This window comes from Prosopis cineraria, unplaced genomic scaffold, assembly GCF_029017545.1.
Source record: "Prosopis cineraria cultivar Desert tree isolate PC_DT_omini unplaced genomic scaffold, ASM2901754v1 PC6, whole genome shotgun sequence".
In the NCBI taxonomy this organism is placed as follows: domain Eukaryota; kingdom Viridiplantae; phylum Streptophyta; class Magnoliopsida; order Fabales; family Fabaceae; genus Prosopis; species Prosopis cineraria.
Window position 1 is genome coordinate 17,351,264 of NW_026555337.1, and position 23,006 is coordinate 17,374,269.

At 30.9% G+C, this 23,006-nt stretch overlaps 1 protein-coding gene across 1 annotated transcript; it reads right to left on the reverse strand.

Annotated features, from left to right (window-relative positions):
• Nucleotides 1–10,256: 10,256 nt before the first annotated feature.
• LOC129313952 (chlorophyll(ide) b reductase NOL, chloroplastic) lies at nucleotides 10,257–22,796 on the reverse strand. The gene is made up of 12 exons (XM_054957338.1): nucleotides 22,398–22,796; nucleotides 21,017–21,085; nucleotides 20,271–20,332; nucleotides 20,088–20,174; nucleotides 17,460–17,527; nucleotides 17,332–17,380; nucleotides 17,152–17,255; nucleotides 16,549–16,606; nucleotides 15,972–16,022; nucleotides 13,699–13,813; nucleotides 12,023–12,204; nucleotides 10,257–11,025 (listed from the first exon to the last, which is right to left on the reverse strand). The coding sequence occupies exons 1-12, from the start codon at nucleotides 22,726–22,728 to the stop codon at nucleotides 10,978–10,980; spliced, it is 1,224 nt and encodes a 407-aa protein (XP_054813313.1). The 5' UTR covers nucleotides 22,729–22,796; the 3' UTR covers nucleotides 10,257–10,977.
• Between the last annotated feature and the right edge of the window lie 210 nt (nucleotides 22,797–23,006).

A 23,006-nucleotide genomic window follows, 5' to 3' on the forward strand; every position in this document is an offset into this window, starting at 1 on the left:
TTATCAAATCTTAAAGCTATAAAGAGAAGAAGAAGAAATAGAATTAAGATGCTAAAGAGAGACGATGGGTCTTGGATGGAAGATCAAAATGGGTTAAAGTTCATGGCTACATAATTTTATAAAACGTTGTTTACTTAAGAAGAAGAATGCCCTATTTGTTGAATACATGTACCACGTTTAGTAGAATCTTAGTTGAGAAGGCTAATGAGGTGGAAAGAGATGTTTGTGCTAATAAAGTAAAGAGGATATGTTTCTATTGGTGCTTTTTAAGGCTCCAGGGATTAATAGTTACCTTGCTTTGTTCTTTTAAAGATTCGAGGATGTGGTTGGGGTGATGTTTTTGAACTTGTGAAGTGTATTTTTTTTGGGAGAGGAGGATACGAAAGTCTAAATGTGACTATACTAACTTTGATTCCTAAAGTGGTGAGCTTGAATGTATGAAATAGATGAGGTCGATAGGATTGTGCAATGTTGTATATAATGTACCTCCAAGATCATTGTTAATAGGCTTAAGCTTTTGTTGCCTAAGATTTTTTTCTCCAAATCATATGCCATGCAGGTCATCATATTCAAGATAATATAGTAGTAGCTCATGAAGTTATTCTTACTATAAAAGGGCTCAAAGTTGTAAGGGGTTTTGTATGATTAAAATTGATTTGGAAAGGCCTAGGATAGAGTTAAGTGGAGTTTTAAGGGAGGAGATTTTAAGAGAGATTGGTTTTTTAAGATAGATTGAGGAAGGTGATTATAAGGTGTGTCTCTTTTTTGAATAGAAGGATGTTGTGGAATGGGTGTGTGGGGGAAATGTTTTACCTTCCACGGATAACAAGGAAAGGGGATCCTTTGTCCCCCTATTTGTTTATCTTGATTATAGAGAAATTGTCTCATGTGATTAATGATGCGATTATGGAGGGTGAGTGGAAAGCTTTCAAGTTTGGTAGGGGTGGTCTTAATGTTTTCCTACTTGATGTTTGCAGATGATTTGCTTCTTTTTAGTGAGGCTTTTATAAACAAATGCAATGTCTGTTGAGATGCTTGAATTCATTTTGTATGTTTATAGGTTAGAAGGTTAATTCTTAAAAAACTAGTATCTTTTTTCTCTAGAAATGTTGAGAGAGAAAGGTATATTGCATTGAAAGAGTTTGTATGGTTTTGTTGAAGTTAAGGATATGGGCAACTATTTAGGTGTCCCTTTGGCTAATGAGAGGTCAAAGAGGAGGAGTTTTGATTATGTAGTTGAGAAAGTTAAACAAAGGCTTTCAGGTTGAAAAGCAAACTGTCTTAGTATGGTAGGAAGAGTGACTTTAATAAAGTCTGTTTTATGCTCTATTCTAATTTATTCATGATGATTGTTAAGTTGCTTGTTGGATTATGTAATGAGTTAGAAAGAATGCACAAGGCTTTTGTGTGAGGGCATAGGGTGGAGGATAGGAGAATGCATATGATATCTTTGGGACAGGTGCAGTAGCTAAAGGAGTATAGGGGATTGGGATTATTGAATACAAGGCTTATGAATGAAGCATGTTTGTGGATGAATATTCTTATGAAAAAGTACAATAGTAGGAGGAAGTTTGATGATTTAGTCCATGTTCGGGGTAGTGATTTTAGTTTATGGAAGGATATCTCATCTATATATGTGATAAGTTGCAAGGAAATTTTAGAATGAAATTAAGAGTGGGCAAAAATACCTAATTTTAGGATGATGCTTAGCTGAGTTGTGACTTGATGCTCAAAAATAAAATAACTTAGCTAATCCCAATTGATAGTAAAAGTTAGACTGTTATGATACGGTAAACAAGGAAGGTGATTGGAATTGTTCTTTGATAATGAGTTTGTTTTAGAAGCTCTAAGAGGAGGATTTGTGGTTTCTTGCCTCTTAATGATGAAGATGAGTTTGATGAGCTGTTCTAGATTGATGGTGATAAGGGTGAATTACAGTTAAGAGTTGTTATAGTTGATGTTAAAGGAAAGATTGGGGTAAGCTAAAGTTGGAGATTACTTGGCAATGGCCAGGGATTGAAAGAATTCAAGTCTTCTTATGGATTGTTATTCATGATCGACTACATACAGGCTTTTTAATGTTTTGTAGTCTTGGTGTGGTATAAGGTGTGTATCGTGTGGAGATGCTGAGACTGTGATTCATGTTTTAAGGACTGTTGTATGGCGTTTGCTATGTTGAGGTGTTTAGTTCCTTCTAATCTTTTTTAATGGGTTTTTTTTTGCTGTAGGGAGGGAAGATTGGCTTAGCTTTAATTTGATGAGGAGTAGTTTGTTGGTGGAAGGGATTGAGTGGTGTGGTTTTTTGGGTGGACCTATTTGGATTTTATGAAGGAGAAAAATAGGAGATGTTCAAAAGGTGGGAAGGGAGAGGTATGTAAGGCTAAATCTGAGATAGGGAGCATAGCAATGCAAAGGAGGATTATGGGGCTGGTGTGTTGGTTGCCACTTGAACAAGAGTGGGTTAAACTCAAATGGTGTGTGAAAGGGTTGTGAGGATTTAGTTGGTTGTGGAGGGGTGGTTTGAGATTGGAAGGGACATGGTTATTAGGTTTTGCCAAAAATCTTAGTAGTTGTAGTGCTTTCAGAGTTAAGGTTTGGGATTTGTTGGAGGGTTTGATATTATGTTGGGAAGCTGGGTTTAAGAAAGTTGTGACCAAAGTAGATTTGTTGAGTATTTTGAAACAAGTGATAATTTGGGGGTGTGACGACTATGAAGGATAGATGGTTGAAAAGAATTAAGGATTGATGTTTGAAGATTGAGAGATAAGGTTTACCCATATGCCTCAGGAGGGTAATCAATGTACAGATGCATTAGCTGGCTTGAGTTTGTCATTATGTGTAGGGTTACATTTGTGGAGTGAAATAATGGAGGTGGTCAGATTGATTTGCATGGTAGATGGCTGTGGCTTTTCCTTTGAGGGGGTTGATTTTGTTTATGCATTGTTGTTTTTTTCCTTAGGCCTTTGTGCCTCTTTCTTCTACCTAAAAAAAAAAAAGATTGGAAGATTGGATCTCTTGATCAAGTTAGTAAGTTCCATTTCTCTAACTTGATTTAAGCAAAGCCAATAGATCCTTTTAGGATTTTGTAAAATTTTTTAATTTTATTTCACTATGTGTATCCCCAAAAAACCCAACAGTTATAATCATTGAAAAACATTAAAGATGGGCAAAACTAACTAGAAAATTTTGATTACAAGAGACCAACTAATATCAGCTTATTACACACAATGAAAAATCTAGAAACACATAAGTAGGAGACAAAATTGAAAACCATCTAAGATATGATTTGCTAAAACTAATTGTCACATTTTTTTCATAAACAACCTAAGAAATTTACAAAGGAATAGTGAAATTAGGGGGGGGAAGGACCCTTGCATTTATCTCTACTTATAATTACAATACTTGTGGAGGAAGCAGTAATTACCAATACTTACAATCTTTAACTTAACAATCAAAATTGATGCCATGTAGCATTAGAATATGAATCTCAAGGAGAATTCAATAATAACTCACAGAAAAATTCACATACAAAGATTTGTTCACTCAAATTTGAGAAATTTGATCAATTTGATATTGAAGATAATAAAAGCATTAGCCTCTTATCCTCTATAGGATTTCATTTGAAACCCTTTAACCTCTTTTCTCCCATTTTTCTTCATTTGAATATCTTCAACCTCAACTTTCCTTCATTTGAATCCAATAATCTTTCAGACTTTCAGTCTATCAAATGCCTACTTCATTGATGACTACGTTATTGTTAGCCATCAATGAAGTAGGTCTTAATTTGATAGATTGAAAGATTATTGGATGCAAATAAAGAAAAGTTCAGATTGAATAGATTCAAATGAAGAACAATAGAAAGAAAAAAGGTTAAAGAGCTTCAAACGAAATCTTATGGAGGATAAGAGGCTATGCCTTTATCATCTTCAATATCAAATTGATCAGATTTCTCAAAATTGAGGGAACAAATCTATGAATGCAAATTTTCTCTGAGTTATTATTGGATTCTATTTGAAATTCATATTCTAGTGCTAGATGTCATTGATTTTGATTGTCTAGTTAAGTTAATGTTTGTTAGTAATTGTAATTGCTTTACCTAATTTCAAATAGCATTTAAGCTATTATCAATAAGCTGATATTAGCATCAATAACCTCATTTTTTTTTTGGCCAAAACAATCTATAGTAAATTTAATAATGAAGTAGTAACTACTCTTAAACTTTCTTTACATATGCATGTTTGATGGTTGATCCTCTAGTTTATTAGATTGATCTTCATTTATCAGAAACAGTTGTTCAAGATGACACTACTTACCGTAAGAAGATAAATCATAGTCATAAATACATGCACATTCATTGATTCCTACACTTAATTTACTGCTTTTCCAAAGGGAAAAAAACATATTTGTGGTATAAAATATTGCACTTTCGATAGGAAACCACTTTTCTTAAAATAAACTGTTAATTTACTGGTTTGAGCTAACTTTTGTTAATAAATTTGTGTGGTAAAAATTGTTAAACTTTTCATTCATTATTTCATACATCCTTAATTTTTCGATCCCTTATCTAATAGAATATATCATTTCCATAACACTGGGAATAAACATACCACAATAATGGAATGACATTCCTAAAGCACATAATGGCTCAAACGAACAAGATATTTTTTGTTACTGTTGAGATAAGTCCAACAACATAACCATAAATTTAAAAAGCATAAAATTCTTATTTCACCTTAAAATTATTCTTACGCATTTAAACAAACTAAAATAATACTCTTGCGTTTCATCTCCTGAACTATCGTTAAACTTATAATTCATCAAATTTCAGTAAACGGGAAATTTGACAAATATTTGCCTCATCATGAGTCAATTCCATATTTATCTCATCATTATATGAGAATTTTTTTTTTCCTTTAGCATGATGAAAAACTTTCACTACTATTTGCATCCAACAAAAAAAAAAAAAAATCAAGTAGTGCAATTAGTGGTTATGAAAGTATACAGTACTAGGTAATATTAAAAGACTTAAAAAAAATTCTTAACCACTAAGTGCAACTATGATAATTTGCGTAACTTGGTTTTCCTAATGGTGCAAATATAATAGAAAATTCATGCCAAATGGAATATAATTCTCAAGCAATGATGAGATAAATAAGATAAAATGACTTATGTTGAGTCTAAAAGTTGTCAAATTCCACATTGATAGTACCAAATTTTGATAATTAAAGTTCGGGTTTCACGGTTATTCAGGAAATGAAATAAAAGAGTATAAGTTTACTTTGTTTAAAAAGGTGAAGGCATAATTTTGGGGAGACAACGCATAGTTCAAATGAAATAAGAATTTAATGATTTTAAGTTTCTGGTAGCTAGTGGTAGCAGTTGTTCTTGTTTCAAGAGTAACATAAAAATCTTAGTTGGTATTATGTACTATAGGATATAAAAAAATAGAAATTGGATTCTTAATAGTCATAACATTTGGTTGAAGTTATAACAATGCATTCTATTTTATGGCAGTGATACGTAGTTTCTTGTGGTTTGGGATTGATGATTAATTCCATAAGAATAAGGTTGGAAAAACAATTATTTTTTTTATTTTTGAAATTATAAGTGGAAAGCAAGAAAGCAAAGAAATATTCTTCCTTAACAAATTATTTCCTAAGGTGGTTTCTTGCGAAAATGAATTGCTAGATCTGATCTCATCAATATTTCTCTCAATTAACAAGATTTTTTTCCAAGTTATATTTAATCATTATTGTGCGTGCATGCATATATGATTCCTTATCGTTGAGTTCAATTGTGCGTCCAAAAGAAGATGCTTGAATTGGCATAATTTATGATATTCTAATTTAAAATTATTTAAGATGGAATTGATAAACATTTATAAGTTGTTCAAGATGAAACATGCTGTAGTATGATCATTCATGGTCATGTAAACATGAAAAAAATGAAGAAGCCAAGTCTCACATCTAATATACTGACAATATCTTTCCATTCTGCTAGCTAACTTTTATAGAAAAAAAATACAACATGCGTGGTAACACTTTTAAATCCATTAAATTTTCATATGATTTAGAGTGAAATTTGACCACATTAATTTTCTCTTATCTCCAACCAATTTTATCAATTTCTTATCACGTTTTGAATTTCATTTTGCCTAAAGATTATAATTGACATACTATTCATCAAAGTCCTTATTTTGACAATTGAAATTGATCCTCTATCTGAAATTTTTCTCTCTATAAAAAATCATTTAATTTTCAAAATTTTTTATTATCCCAAGAAAAAAAAATGCTAGATTTCATAAGGTTTGCTTCAAATTTTACGTGACAATGATGCTGCATGAAAAAAATACACACATAAATATATTTGCACATTTTAAAACAAAAATGATTTTCATCTTCAAATTTTCGCATGTACTGTATGTTATAAAAAGTTTCAAACCAATATTGATAAGATGCATGCACACTGCAGTAACTTATTGAATATGATGAAATTTCATTTCCAAACCAAGTCACAATGTTTTTCTTTTATTTTTCTTAAATGAATATAATTGAAACAAAATCTTCAAATCGTTGAATGAAAACTTACAACTCATGCAACCATTAGCTAGTATGCTCCCTTGTTGAAGAGTCCAATTTTGAAGTATTTTTTATGAAGAAAAACTAACTTACAAGTGTTGCTTCGACTTTCTTCATAGAAGTGACTCCACATAATTATTTTTCATAAAACATTGTATAGAAATCTATATTCAAAAACAATCATGAGCACAAACTAGTGTGTGTGTGTGTGGAAGAAAAAGGATCAATACTTATTACATTCAAAACAAGTAGTGTGGTTACCTTTATTCCTCTCTTGTTTGAGGTCAGATGTAAATTAGTTGTAAACAGACATCAACTAGTTCCATGTATTTTTCTTCATAACTTAAAAATGGGCAACTCTCTTTTCCAAACAAGTTTGAATTGAAGGAAAAAGGAGAGTGGTTAAGTGAAGAAAAATACATACAATATATATAACATATTTATAATGACATGTATAATCATGGGAATGACAAAATGAGAATATGAGATAGTTGATATACTCAAATATTATGTATGGACATCAAATACAAGAAGCAATGTTATGAACACAACAAAACAAAATAGTATACACAGAACAGATAATATTGGTACAATAGATTAAATCTAAGACAAATACAATAGGAAATAACAAACAAGATATGAATCCCAAAGAGAATAATCCAAGATTAATTGGAAAAAAAAAAAAGACGTACTGATCACAAGGGGTTGTATTTTTGCCCCAGCAATTGTTCCTCTGGTTATGGATGATAACAAAGAACATTGTTTTCCATTGATGGAGCTAACAAGGTCTTTGAAGAGACTCAAGTGAAGAACAGGATCAAGAGATTCAAATGAATTACTATGGTGGATAAGAGATTGAAGAGATGCGTATAAATAGTTGCAAGCAAGGGTTTAATACATGCATCTAAGCATTGAATTCATTGTTTATTTTATCCATTGTTTAAACTTTAAAGCATTCATGTAAGCCTTTAATACATTCATGTCCTTTAATTTTCACTTATGGTATTTGTTTTTAATACATCGATCATTGAAGCAAGGGTTTAATACATTCATGTAAACCATTAGTGCATTTACGTTATTTGCATATTCTGGTTCAATACATCATGGAAGTATGGATTTAATACATTCATGTATATCATTAATACTTTGATGTCCTTTCTAGTATTCTATTTCAGAAAGAAGTTTGACCAAAAATTGCAAGGTGGCATGTGGGTGTCTCTTATTGAGAAGCTGAAGCAGGTAAACAACAACAAATGGTGAAATTAATGTATTTTTTCCAAAAATATCTTTAATAAATATATTTATTTTTGAGTAAAACATTTTATTCAATAAGAATAAATATAGGAAGATGATATTAGTTTTGAAGATAATTAACTAATTTATTAAAGGTGAGATTAGATTATACTAACGTTACATTTTTAACTAATATAACATTGCACATTGAAACCGACCCTTGGAAATATGTTATGTTGAGTACTAGCACTTTACTTGATTTGGACGAAGAAAAATGGTTCTTAAGTTGGATATGTTGGTCTATTTATTAAATATGTATATTAGAAACTTTAAAATGAATCATGATCCAATGTACTAATTAATCTCTCAGAGATTCTATTTATAATAAAATCGTATCCATTGATACTTAATACAAGATTTTTTATAAAATTTTAAATAGCATTTATCATATAGTTTCAAAAATACCCTTGTGACCTTGTCTTTTTTGTTCTTGGCTTTTCCATCCTCCCTATCTCTAGAAATTTTTGACATTTAACTACGTTTAATTAGTTTCTTTAATCTCAAAGGGTTGTTAATATGGTCTTATACAATTTGACACATGGTAATTAATGGTTGGGTTTTCGTCAGTGTAGTAATTTTTAGAAAATCAAAATTATATCTAATTTTTTTAAAATAATAATAACAATAAGGGCTAAAGACCTAATTTACTCTAAAACTTTTTTTTAAAAGTAGCGGACATTCTATAGTGAAATGTGGGGCTATATCTTCTCTAAATAATTTTTTAAGAGGCTATATTGTCTCTTCATTAAATATGCATTGATTTGACATTTAGATTATATAAAAAGATTATAGAAATGGACCTAAAAAATTACATAAAATGACCTTATAAAAAATTTAATACTAATTAAATTTCTTAAATTATAAAAATTTTAATATAAAAATTTTATTTCTTACTTATATAAAAATGAAATATTATTTTAGCCACCATTTGATTGACTACTGAGTAATTATTGAATCACTAATGCTAGAAACATCAATAACTAAAAAATATTTTATTTGTTATATAATCTTGTTATAATATTTTCATATCTAATAATTTAAATTTATTTTTTATAAATATTCATTTAAATTTTAAAAATAATCTTTTAAAATATTACTGGCTCAATTAGATTTTTCTAAAATTTGTAGGTGATTTGTAAATTAATATAGTATGATAAATTGTAAGGCTTCTTTCAAAATTAATAAATCTTCCTTCATAAATTTTTATATCTTAAAATTTGATTTGTAAATTATGTGTGAAAATTTATAAACAGTATATTTAAATGATCAAATATTAAAGTATCAACATTTTAATAAGATGTTATATAAAAAATTAATATTTTTAATTACTTCTCTGAATTGTTGCTAGATCTAACAATCACCAAGTAATCATTCAAAATAATTGGTTAATAATTTAAATATTATTATTTATAAATATTCATCCAAATTTAGAAATAATCTTTTAAATATTAGTAGTTGAATTAGATTTTTCTAAAATTTATAGGTGATTTATAAATTAATATAGCATGATAAATTGTAAGTCTTCTTTCATAAATATGTATATCTTAAAATTTGATTTGTAAATTATGTGTGGAAATTTGTAAACAATAATATTAAATTATCAAATATTAAAGTATCAACATTTTAATAAGATGTTATAAAAAAATTAATATTTTTAATTACTTATCCGTATTATTGCTAGCAATTGTGATCTAACAATCACCAAGTAATCATTTAAAATAATTGGTTAAAATGATATTTTGGTAAAACTAACTGCTAAACCAAAAACTATTCAAAGTCTTCTAATTTTATTCACCAATTGTCTTCATTCTGGCAATAACAAATACTTGATGCACACAATTGTTAATACCAAAAGTTTATAGTAAAAAATGTAATATAATATTGTGTCAAAGTCATTCCCACTTTGAATAAAAATAAAATTTCCATTTTTATTCAAGTTAACAAAAACAAATTAAACTTAACTGAGTAAAAATACAATTGAATTTACTAAAATGCATTGAGATTCTTAATCCAACATCCACTTGTCTAAAGCAACATAGATTCACTAATTCCCTATTAAACTTTACAAACTTCATTTTAACCCAATTACTTAATTCAAATGCCAATTTTATTAATCCAGAGTATTAATAATCCTTCAATTCACTCATAACCTTCTCTCAAGTTAATAATGTTATGTCTAACATAATTACCTAAGAAGCCGTTCAATTCAACCAACACTCTACAATGATTAGATGTGCCACTTAGGTATGTCTATTTTAATTGCAAATTAAATAATAACCTAATTTTATATTATTCAATTTAATGGTTCAAATAACATTCCTCTTTGTCAAGGAAAAAACCCTACTATCCAAAATCATATTCAATGGTGGCCAAATATCAAATTGATTAAGTAAATAAAATCAACATTGAGCATAATCAATAAAAACAAGTCTAATCCACATCAATAAGTTCATAATTCCTATAAGACTAAAGAGAGGTCAGCCAAACATAGTCCTGAACATAGCAAAAATCAGCAGACTATACATCAAAATGATAAAAGGGAAAAGAAAGCTTAATTGGGGTGATTTTGATGCAATTCATTAATCTCCCATTAAACCCTAACTTCTCCACCTCATTCTTGGCGTTCTTCCTTCATTACCCAAGAATAGCAGCTGCTGGAAGTCCAAAATATTGAGCCCCAACCTTCAAAACCCCAGAAATATCATTTTTCATCAAAGCAATGCATTTCACCAACCGATAAATACGCCACGACGTAAATGTCTTATGCTGCAGCTAAGACCATTTTGTTGTTATCACCAGTAATCATAACTTAAGAGTTAAAACATAAGATCAAGTTCTCTACAATTTTTAAGGTTGAAATTGTCTCAGTACCATAACAGAATAAATGGAAATTAAAATTGTAGACGTGTATAGATCAACCAAAAGACCATGCAGCTAGTATACTCTCTCAAACACACAGGTATTATCCATCTCTTCATCAACTACGATAAATTTTACATCTAGCCCAAAGGAGAAAATAGAAATCAAAGTTAACTGTAGGCTAAATGGTTTATTGAATGGAGAACTAAACACAAATAATTGAACATGAAACCTGGTTTTCTGATAATCAATCTTCAAGGAGGTATCGGTTCCTTCTTGCACCAAATGCAATTCGCTGTATTGCCACAAAAGAGAAGTCAATAAGCTCTCAGCAAGATATTGGACACAGGAAATAAAGTTCTGAACAAGATAAAATTGTACCGTTAGTTAAAACAATAAATAGAAAGTTTATAACTCACATTTTGATCCTCTCTATCAAGAAATTCACCAAAGTTTCAAGTGAGACAAAAAAACAACTTATACTATTCATATTTTTAAATAATCTTTTTAATATAATCTTTTTGAACTTGCAGTTAGAAGACATTTGATATTTGTATTTTCTTTATTAAAAAAAGAAAGAAGTTAAAGTTGTAACAAAAAAGAAAGAAAGAAGAAAAAAACTAACTTGAAATCTAAAATCAGAAAGATCCGATCAGTGAAAAGGATCAAAGCTAAGTAGGGAGATATGAGGTGACTGACCTTAATTATGATCATCTCCATTTTATGAGGCAATCTAAATTAATAAAGACTAATTTTCAATGAGAGCTTCATCACTCAAGATTAAACTCTTTTAAATATTAGATTTACTTTGAGATTTTCATAACACCACTAAGGCTCGTTTATTCAGCTTTTTTGATTAAAAAAATTACTTATTTTTATGAAATTTTATGATGTTCATTTAAATTTTTGAAAATAACTAGAATATGAGAAACATTATTTCTAATTATTTTGAGAAGCTGCTTTGAATAACTTAAAAAAAATAATCTAATGCGGTAGAAAAAAAAGTCATAAAATGAGGAAATACATGAGTATTTTATAAAATTTTAAAATAATTAAATAATTAATAAATATCTATGAAGATACCATAAAATCTAAAAATAATTAAACAATAATTACTTTTTATGATTGTAACCTCCTCTTTTTATAAAATCTTTACAAAATAAATATCTTTTTATAAAAAATTTTAAATTATCTAAAAATTACTTATTTTTTAATCCTAAACAAACAAACCCTAAACAGTTAACCATGCAAGTGAAAAATGGAGCATGTCAAAGAATAGGATTGTTCTTTACTGAAAATATCTGAGAATATGCTTTAACCCCAGTGAGAAATCTAATGTAAGATGGCTTCATTGATCCATTGGCAATGGTGGATCTAATGTTTGGAACCAGGAATTCTGCAACCTGCATATCATCATGTAACACAGGAATAAAATAATAAATACAGAACAAGAATTCTAGGAGAGCAAAAATTGCTCATAACAGTCTAAATTCGTTATAATTCCTAAGAAGCACATACGCTAACGTAAATAAAATATCCACACTGCCAACAACATCCAAATGCAATTCTTTTTTTTTTTTTTTTAATTAGAAGAGCAGGCACTAATTGCCTGAGGTGACAAGCGTGATCAAACTTACAACCTCCTACTTAGAGGGGAGCTTACAATACCACTAGGCTAGAAGGCCATTGGCATCCAAATGCAATTCTAAATATCATATCTTGTACAAGCATCCAATATGTAGCTTTTTTCTTTCTATACTATTTGTATCATTTTTTTTTTGGAAAATTAATCATTTGGTTTTTAAAGTTTTGACTTAGTTGTAAGACAGTTATTGAACCTTGAATTGTTATAATTCAATCCTTATAGTTTTAATTTGATTATAACTCAATCTTTCAACTTTGATTCTTGCAATTCAATCCCTATAGTTTATTTTAAAAAATAAAATTATAAAGATTAACTTGATCAAAAAAAAATTATAAAGATTAAAATTATGTTAAAATTTAGGACTAATATTTTAAATTATCAAACCCTTTTAATCTTTATAAAGATTATAAAGATTAAAATTTTAAAATAGTTTTAATCTTTATAATTTTATTAATATAGGGACCAATATTTAAATGGCTAAAATTACAAAGACTAAGTTGCAAGAGTCAAAGTAGAGAGACTGAATTATAATCGAATCAAAATTATAAAGACCAATTTACAACGAATTAAAATTCAATAATTAAGTTACAACTAGATTAAAATTACAAGGGCTAAATAATTAATTTTTCCTTTCTTTTCTTAAAGTATCAATGCTTCATAAAATATTCCATATCCATGCCACATAATAGGAGCGATCAAATACCTAACAAATGAGGCATTTGAAAAAGAAAGATACAGAGAAAATCCAAATAAAATAGTATGATTTGACAAATAATTAAATTAGCAAAATCTCAACTATTAAAATAAACCATGATAGAACATAGAAGAAACCAATGATAGTCGAGTTGAGAGGAAATGACAAGATTCTCTTCACGCAGAGTCAAGAGATCAAAATTTGAAGACGGAAAAAATCATGTTAAGAAAGTTACCCCAAATCGAGATCAACAATACTCAAATATGACTTCAAATATTAGATATCGAATAATTATATATATATAAACATGACAGGATAACATATATCAAATTATAATGGTAAGAATTTTCTTTTTTATGCTTGGAATATATAGCTTCAGTGATTTCTGATCATTATGTTAATTTCACACAAATTTCCATTTCTCTTTTTGGTTTAGTTTATTACACATTGAATTATTAGTAAATATTGGAATTCACGAATCAAGACAGACCAAACCAATGACCATGGAGCGATCTTATCTATTACAGATGTCAAAAAATCTTACCACTCAGCTGGTTCAGCCAATACATTAATGAAAAACTTGCTGGTTCAGCCAATACATTAATGAAAAACAGAAACCAAAGTAATTCAGTCCAAAATACACAGAAAAAACTCTTGAGATGACCTAGGGAAAGTAACATGAGTTTTCTTTACCTGTTTAGTTGTAGCACCAGACATGAGAAGATCAGTAGTGACCATCCCTGGCTGCATAACCAGAAAGAAAGAAAGAAAAAAGACTTGTCATAATTAAAATTTAAATTGTAAACATCATAAAATGTAATAATTCTTCCAACAGTTTCATATTTCAGATGAAGCAAGAAGCAAGGAGGTAATATTATAGCACAAGTAGTCAGGCGCATATAGAAGGAAAACATGAAAGTAATGTGCAATATAAGTCACCATTTTCCTCTATCATCAGTTTCACATTTCATCATAAATTTAATAAGCTTTTCCAAGTATTTAATTACAATGTACAAAAATGCTTCAGCAATCAGTACTCCATTGAGGTCTGACAGGTGAAGGAGCGGTATTTTAACCAGTGGTGGACCTACATATTGTTGAGGGGGGGCAAGTTGGGAAAATTACAAAGAGAGGTAGGAGTTTAAAAATTTGCCCCCATTGTCCCTATAATTTTGAACCCATTAAACCCAAACTGAAATGTATTTCAATTCAAAAATATTTAGGTCTTTTATATTTCACTTAAGCCTAATAGATTTTAATTTTAAATGTATTATATTTAAATTTAGATTGCTTTTATAAGAATATAATTTTAATTTTCCTTTTTAATATTTTACAAATCTAAAGTCAAACTAAATAATAAATAACCTTAATAAAAATGAAATCTGAAATTTTAAAACATACAAAACTAAAAGAAAATCAAAGACAGGAAGATGGTGAGACTCTTTGCTAGAAAATAGAGTCTGAGACGAGAAACAAAGTGAATGGCGTGAGAATGTGAAGTTAAGCGTGAGAAAATGATTAAAGCTAACAATGATATTGCCTGTTGTCATAGTAACTACAAAAAGAACTTTTTTTGCTAAGTTTGTAAAAAATCGGTTGTATAATCGAATGGGAAACCTATGATTTAATAGCATTGACAATGAGCTGATCATTCAACAGTTTCAAAACATGAAGTCACATAGAGAAAACTTGTAAGTAATGTAAATATTTATTTTATATATTAAATTTTTATTTTTTAATTATTTTTACATTTTATATAATTTATGCCCCCACTGACTCAGGGTCCTATGTCCGCCACTAATTTTAACAAATAGTGAGGTGTACACGCCAGGAAAACATGAGACTCAAAATGCAAGATATATAAGTTGGTACAATTTTCCTCTATCATCAGTCCCACGTTTCATCAGAAGTTTAATCTTAATGTGCCGTTTTAATTACACTGTACAAAATGGTTCAGCAGTATACTTTAGTCTGACAAGTCAAGGAGTAGTGATTGAAGATGCATGCAAATTTAGTTCAAGTTTCTTCTCCACTAAGTCACTGATGACTGGAGATTCAGATCTGACGCTGCTGGGTTTAGGGTTTTGAGAGAAGGGGGAAAAATGATCTGAAAAAATTTAGAGCAACCGAGGCTCTGATATCATGACAAATATTTAGGAGAAGAATTTCTAATCTTATTACTTCCGCAGTTAACAATGATATATCTACAATAGAGGAAGGTTAGAGATGATAAATGCAAGACTTAACTGCTAACCTCTAACAACTAACTACAACCGACTATAATTACACAGTATTGACTACTAACGACAACCAACTATAATTACACAATATTAACATTATTTCACAAAATGCAATGAACAATAATGGTGATGTGTAATTCGTTGAAGAAATATTAAAGATAGTTAGTTAGTTAGTTAAGATTGTTAGAGGAATAAAGATAAGTCAGGTAAGCATCCATACATAGGGGTATGCGTAGACCTGGGAGTATGCTTAATAAAAAATTCAGAATATCTCTCTTTTCTCTGTTTCTCTATCTATTTCTCTGTCTTCTATTACTATTTCCCTCTTCTTTCCGTTCTCTTTTCCTATTCTTCCTACCACTACATGACAAATGGGATGGAGAATGGCTCATTAATCATCATGTGTGCATGTAAGACTAAAAATCTATTACCTTCATAGGTAACTATAGTAATATAGGTGTATTTAATTGAAACACTGATAAAATTGCCAATATCAAGCTCCATCATTTCCGTTCCTACCCTCCCCAATTGCACACGCACAAATATAACAAAATTTCAAGCATAATAGTACAAACTACAGCATTAAGAGATTTAATAGGTTTAGTTGCTACAGAAATGACATGTCAGAGAACTTTTCACGGGGGAAAAAAAGCAGAACATACCGAAAGATTATGCACCGCAACATTTTTCACGTCCTGCATTTGTAATTCTGCCTGTAATACATCAGCTAATTTTGTGTTACATATACATACAAGGGCAGTGCTAAAATTATGGTTTTTATTGAGATGACATTATATGAGAAAAGAAAGACTTCAAAAGGAACCGATCTCAGAAAACAAAATTACGACCAAAATCAAAAGGTAAAGATGTGCAGCAAAATATATCGTTTAGATAACTAAGAACCCTCAAGGGGTACAGAAATAATTTCGAAAAGCATTGTTGAGGTAAGGATTTCTTCCCGTTCCAATATATGAATTGAAGGGTTTATATTCTCTATAAATTACCAAGATAATAATCGTGACACAATTTCTGTCATTAGAATGTATAGAAGCCAAAGACACAGAATATATTTTTCGTTGAAAAGTACATAAAAAAGGAGCAATCTGAATAAATTACAAATAAAACTAATGTATTTTAAGAATATAAAGTTACACTGCATTAAACAGTTAATAAAAGATCATGCATGGACTGGGTGTGAATAGCAAAAGACAATGCATGCAAATCTAACTACGCATCCACCTGTAATGATTTTGTTAAATGCACCACGCTCCGCTTTGTAGCTCCATATGCAGCAAACCTGAGGAAAGGGGGAGATATCAAGAATAATCACCAAAGCATGTTTGGAAAGCTTAGAAACTAAGTGCAACCTAGCTATTATGTGAGATTGTGGTTCCTTTGACAAAAAGGATTATTTAGTTTCATGATCTATAAGCTACCTTTCAATTGCCATCACTCAATATGCAACTGCTAAAACTTTCTGAAAGTGGCAGAAATAAATATAAAGTTAACAAAGATAAATCTTCCCCAATGGAAGCAAAACCATTGTTCCCACATGGTCTATCAAATAGTCAACAATGCAATTAATTGGTTCAACTATGAATACTAATGGCAATTGACAACAGATTTGCTGGAAAGGCTTTGGTGATGCTTCTCACCATATAAAATTGCAAACAAAGCTTCAGCCAACAGACTGCTATTGAACTGAATATTTACAGGTTTGTAGAGTAGTTGAGCAATGAGCAAAAATCAGCTGTTATGACTAATGCGGTTCAGTCCCAGGCGACATTAGCAGAGAAATTCATCAAGTGATAGGATATTGTTCCCAATCAACACAGGAAATACTTGAGCAAACTCAAAACACCTGGGAGTGGTCTTCCATCTGAACCTGCCCCATCAATATTGAAAATATGACCTCCGCGTGGCTGATTTGCCATAATCTTTATTGCCTAAATAAAAAATACAACATTGTGCATAACACTTCACCTGATTGTCTGTAATACTACTTAGATAAGATCTATTTACCTCTCGACAACATATCATCAAACCAAGCGTATTTGTAGTAACTACCTCACTGCATTAACAGAATAATTATGTTCAAGGATGGACAATTTTAAGGCAGATGATAAGGTGCATGGTCTATCAGAGCTCACATAAGATCTTCATCAGATGCCTCCGCAAGAGGCTTGTAGCTATATGCATTTGATCCTGCATTATTGATCTGCATTATCCTCAACATAGGTTGAGATAGAATATAATTAATATACTAAAACACATTCAAATTTCAAGGCAGAAAAAGAAACCAACTATAAAACATTATAGATATTACAAGAAAATGGTATAAATATTTGAAGTGATGAATCGGGAACAGAAAAGGGAAGGGATGGCAAAATTCATAATACTAGGTCTTAGAGGCGGCAGCTGCAAACAAAGGGAAAATGCATCATCATCAAGTTGATAACGCCTTAAAAAAGTACTAGCAGAAAATTAACCAAGAAAATGATTCAAGAGGACCATAGAAATATCTAAACCCACTTTGTTTTAGGTGCCTAAGGCATGAGCAAACAAAGACACACGGATATGCATAAGTTAAGATATTACAGATCCCATGTAAGTGTAATAAGGATTTGATTGAGGTCCAAGGTTCAAGGGCTGCAACCAAGAGGAAGTAAATGTGTGGGAATTCTGTACATATAATCAGGAATTATCTCCTTGGAATTAATGAGAAACCATACATCCATACTAGCCTATGATGTAAAAAACTATTTTCCTTTTTCCCTTCTCACGATTGTGACTAGGCCATTGACTGCATTTATTTTGCGTTGATTCACTAGTTTATTTCCTTTATCAGCAGGGTATTGCTTGTATTCTGATGGAAGCCTTCAGCTTCCGTATTATTTTTATAAAACAGCATTATACTTCTCTGTTGTTAAGGGAACAAGACCAGCATACACAGGACTGAGCTCAGAAAATCAAAAAGAGAAAGAAAATAAAGGAGCCCTGGCTTTTGAGAGGCCAGGTTCTCTCTTGGACAAACCTCAGATCATACCCTTCCTTTCTATTTCAATGTTTTCAAAACTGAATGGGGCATCAAACTGGCCAAGGTACTGATTTAAGGTTTAATGATCAAACCATGGTCAGACCAGTTTTAAATAAATCAATATATTTTAAATACTATTTATGAAAAAGAAAATAACTTGAAAATAACAAAGAATATTAATTATAAAATGTTGATTTCCCACCTCCATTTGCACTTCTCAACCGTTTTTTCGTATATTGGAGTTTGAAAACCTAGGACAATACGAGGGTTTGTACACATTGAACATTTTTTAAAAAGAAGCAAATAACCATCAGCCATCAAGTCTAGTCTGCATCATTCCAATAAAGCATGCATGCTGTAAAACTACAGCTCAATTAGTTGATCCGACTGCTGGTCAGATTTTACTTGTGGGTAGATGTTTGCTTATAATTTTTTTATTGAAAAAATTGGTTTAGTTTTATTGTGCTTTTCAAATCCCATCATTCCAAATCTTCCCTCTTGCATTTGGCCTATTTCTTCTCCCTACTTTCATCCCACTGATTTCTCCCTTCTCTTAACAGAAATCCTCCTGTTCTTCCTCACCTTTTCTTAAAACAACTCCCATTTCTCTTCTCAATCTCTCTCTCTTTTCATTCTCTCTCAGACCATCCCTCCTTCACCATCCTTTTGTCTCTTCAGGGCTTGACGTATCCAGATTATGGACAATATATGCATTTCTCTGTGCAGGACTTACAAAATGCTATAGATGAGCCTTGCCATTGAAGGGAAAAACAAGATTGTCACCTTTTTTCCTTCTTTTTCTTCTTAGATCCAGACCTATGGCGTTGGACCATGTGGACCAATTAGACCGTCTATTATCTGGTTTTCTACCGGTTACATTGGTTTTGACCCATTCATCACATGTTTTGGATTGAACCAGGAACCAGTTCACTGATTTCCGGTCAGAACTAGTAATGATACAGTTCTAACAACACTAGTTTTTTGCTTGACATAACCCATCCGAGGCAGCTCACTTTCTCTCCCAAATCATGCACATATGGACAAAATCCCAAATTCCTATCCTGTCCTTCCTCTCTGCCCTCTGTTAATATCATCTCAGGACTTCCTTAGATTCCTCCATATACAAACTTTGCCCACTTACTTTCTGCATCCATTTTCTTCTCCCTCTCATAGACAGGCCCAACATCTTCTCTTTGTTTAACTTGATTAATCTTTAGCCACATTATTCAAATAATGTAGCAAAATTGAAGCACTCTTCAACCCTGATATTTTCAGTAATGAACAAAATAGTACGATAACAAGGAATATAAAATATCTAAAGATTTGCCTGATATGTCACAAGCTAAAATTTATATTCAATAAAAACAGCCATGTCATTTTTTTCCAAGTATTAACTCAGCGGAGACTACCAAGAATGCAGACTTAAATCTTTTCAAATTGCAAAGATAATTGCACTAATAAAGAACCCTCATGCTAATAATAATAATAATATTCACCCAGCAGAAACTGTCATACTAACGTCATTACAGTTAAATAAAATGAGGCATAACAACCAAAACATCATTCAAAATTCTATTTCTAGATAAATAACAATTTCATACACAGAAACTCACATAGTTGCTGAGACAATTCAAATGACTTTAATGATTAAAGCAATCAAAATTAGTTGTATCAATTCTCTCCAGCTACTACGTGTAAAAGTAAATAATCAAAAAGAAAAAATAGTTCTGATATTGAGTACCCATATATCAATGTATTTCAGTTTTTCTTGGGCAAATGCAACTAAATTCTTCACATCCTCTGCCTCTCTCACATCACACTTAGTGCCCTGGGGGAAACAAAATGGTGACAATCAGACAATACTTGACTGACTATATTTATAATAGATTTGTTAGCACTAACATAAAAGTCGAAGAGGAGGTACCCACACATGCTGCTCCCCAAATTCTTCTCTTAAGCTCTGGACAGCAGATTCTACCCTTTCATCTGTAAATAAAAAACCATGAGACTGAGAAAGAAAGATGGAAAAAATAAGATAAATAAGAATCTTAAATCATAGCCAATAATAATTAGTAAGAAATATTAAATTTTCAAGTCATTTCACAAATGCAACAAGCTCTGACTAACAAAAAGCCATAAATAAGTATTTGACTGAGAATAAAATTAAAAAAAAAATGCAATGCAATAATTAGTTTATTCTCTTGATAATACAAAGAAGTAGAAGGAACAATAGGGAAAAAACTACACTTTTTATTGGAAGAAAATTTCTCAATATAAACATCATATTATGTATAAGCAGATATGTAAGTCTCAAAAGAGAGGAAAACAAAGTGATAAGAATGTCTGAGAATAGCCATGATTTCAAAACACACACACACACACACACATCTCCAAGACAAGAATCATAAACTGCATTAGCAATCCATTTCTAGGAAGAGTCTGAATAACCCAGAAAGGTTCCTCAACTTTTGCTGCTCAAAGGATCTGAGATGAAAAATTTTCTAACAGAAAAGGTGACCTTAATTAAACCACTATGATCAACAACTCAAAGAATCCAAAGTGGATACAAATTTCAGTGTACGATAAGGTTGAGTAATATTGAAATTCAAAATCATAGAGTAAACAAGTTACAACTTTCAGATGCATCAAGAGTAAAGAAATAATCCATACTTGATCTTGAGCAAATTACGACATAGTCACCAGCTCTTAGAAATTCTTTTGCCAATGCGTAACCAATTCCTGAATCAAATGACAGATATAATATTTAAATAAAAAAAAGACACAAATTGGGGGTGGAAGGGGAGGGGGAGAAATTTTATTATAGTACATAATAAATAAAATAGTTCCTCTACAGCTTTTATCCTCACAATATGGACTGTAGCACTACAGAAGATTATAACCCTGCAATTACATGGAATCTGGCTACAGTGATGCTTCTGTGTTATTTAATGTCGCAGAAGCAAATTCTATAGACCTAGAGCTACATAGAGCAGTAACCTCAATTTAAATCATTTTGAGAGGCTGAAGGCTAGAAGCTTTAAACCCTCCTTCACCAACAGCACACTTTGGGGTTTCTTGCACATCATTTCTGGTGCTGTCAGCTGTCAATAACATCTTTACTTTATCATCTTAGTTTTACTCCCAAAATAAATTAACATGAAAATTGTTCATGAAATCCAATCACCATGTTGCTTGATTATATCTACATAATGTTCATCATCCATTATTCTTACTGAGAAAATAAATTGTCATACTTTTACTAATAGTATGTTTGAATCCTATATTAATAAAATAATAAAACAAAAAATTATATACCGTACTATACTGGAAAATAGTCCTTTATTAGGCTTCTCTTATTTCTGGATAAATCAACCTCACTTTTGATTGTTTGTATCCATTTTGAACTCTTTAGTCCAACACATATTAAAAAGAAAGTAAAAGAAGAGGAAGGAGAAGAATAGAATTATAAAGTAGGTGATATGCATAGAAATTGCACCAAATCATCCTACTGTAATTTTCTTTACTTTTTTGCAAGTAATTTAAGCTTACGATTACTTCTGTAATCAAATTCTTGTTTGCCTTTTCTTTCTAAATGGTTTTCCTAAATTATCTCTCTAGTTGCATATTAACTTGTCTTTTCTTCCAATTTTTACTTTTCTTTCAATTTATCTTATAGTTGCCACACTTCTCTTTCCCATCAATTGGATAATCGCATTATCCTTTATCTTCAGTTTCTATCTTTTTTGTTTTCATGCATCAATGATCACTTCTGCATTTTAACTGTTGCTTCTATTAAACTTCAAAAGGTTACACATCACATTAATTCTGCTTCACATTCATGCTTAAAAGACAATAATTTTGTCCTAATTCAATCCTTCTTAAGCTAGTAAAACATACTGTACAGCGCAATTTTCTGGGGAGCATTAAACAACATCACATTGAGGTCTCACTCTTAACATTACTATAGTATTTCCACCTATGATAAACAGGGAAATGAACTAAAACAATAACAAGAACCGAAATGAAAAAGAAATTTAGTGCCGAATCTGACCTTTGCTTGAACCTGTTATCAAAACGCGGTAAGGGGGAACCATGGGCTCTCTGCTGGCCGAAGCCATTGGAACAAAGCTTGGAGAATGCGAATTTCTGACAGCACAGAGTTTGCAGGTGCCGAAATTTTTAGCGGCCAAAGAAGTGCTACCATTGAATTTAGGATAAGGAGTCCGTGCTTCTGATAGTGGAGAAACCACGAAGTCAATTTTAGAAGAGAGAGTGGGACAGGGAAAGAGGGAAGCCATCATCGACACAAGAGCAGAAGGTGAAGAAGCAAACGGATATGAGGAGGCTCTTCGTTTGGGTGGGGTCTTTAATTTCTGCATCATGTAACAATTTTTTTAGAACTGGAGAACAAACAGCATAGAATGAGTCCATTCCAAACCAACGAGGGTCTAGCGGGTAATCTATATTTAATCTCCAATTATGACACGAACAAGTAATAAGAGAAAAACATAGAAGGAGTCCACGACAGTCAACTCGTGAAAGTGTCAAAAATTACAGCTTCCACCCCCCCTTTCTTTTTCTTTTCTTTTTTAATTTGGATTAAAGGGCAATACTTCTTTTAACCTATGGCCCTGTTTAGTTGATATGAAGTATTAAATTT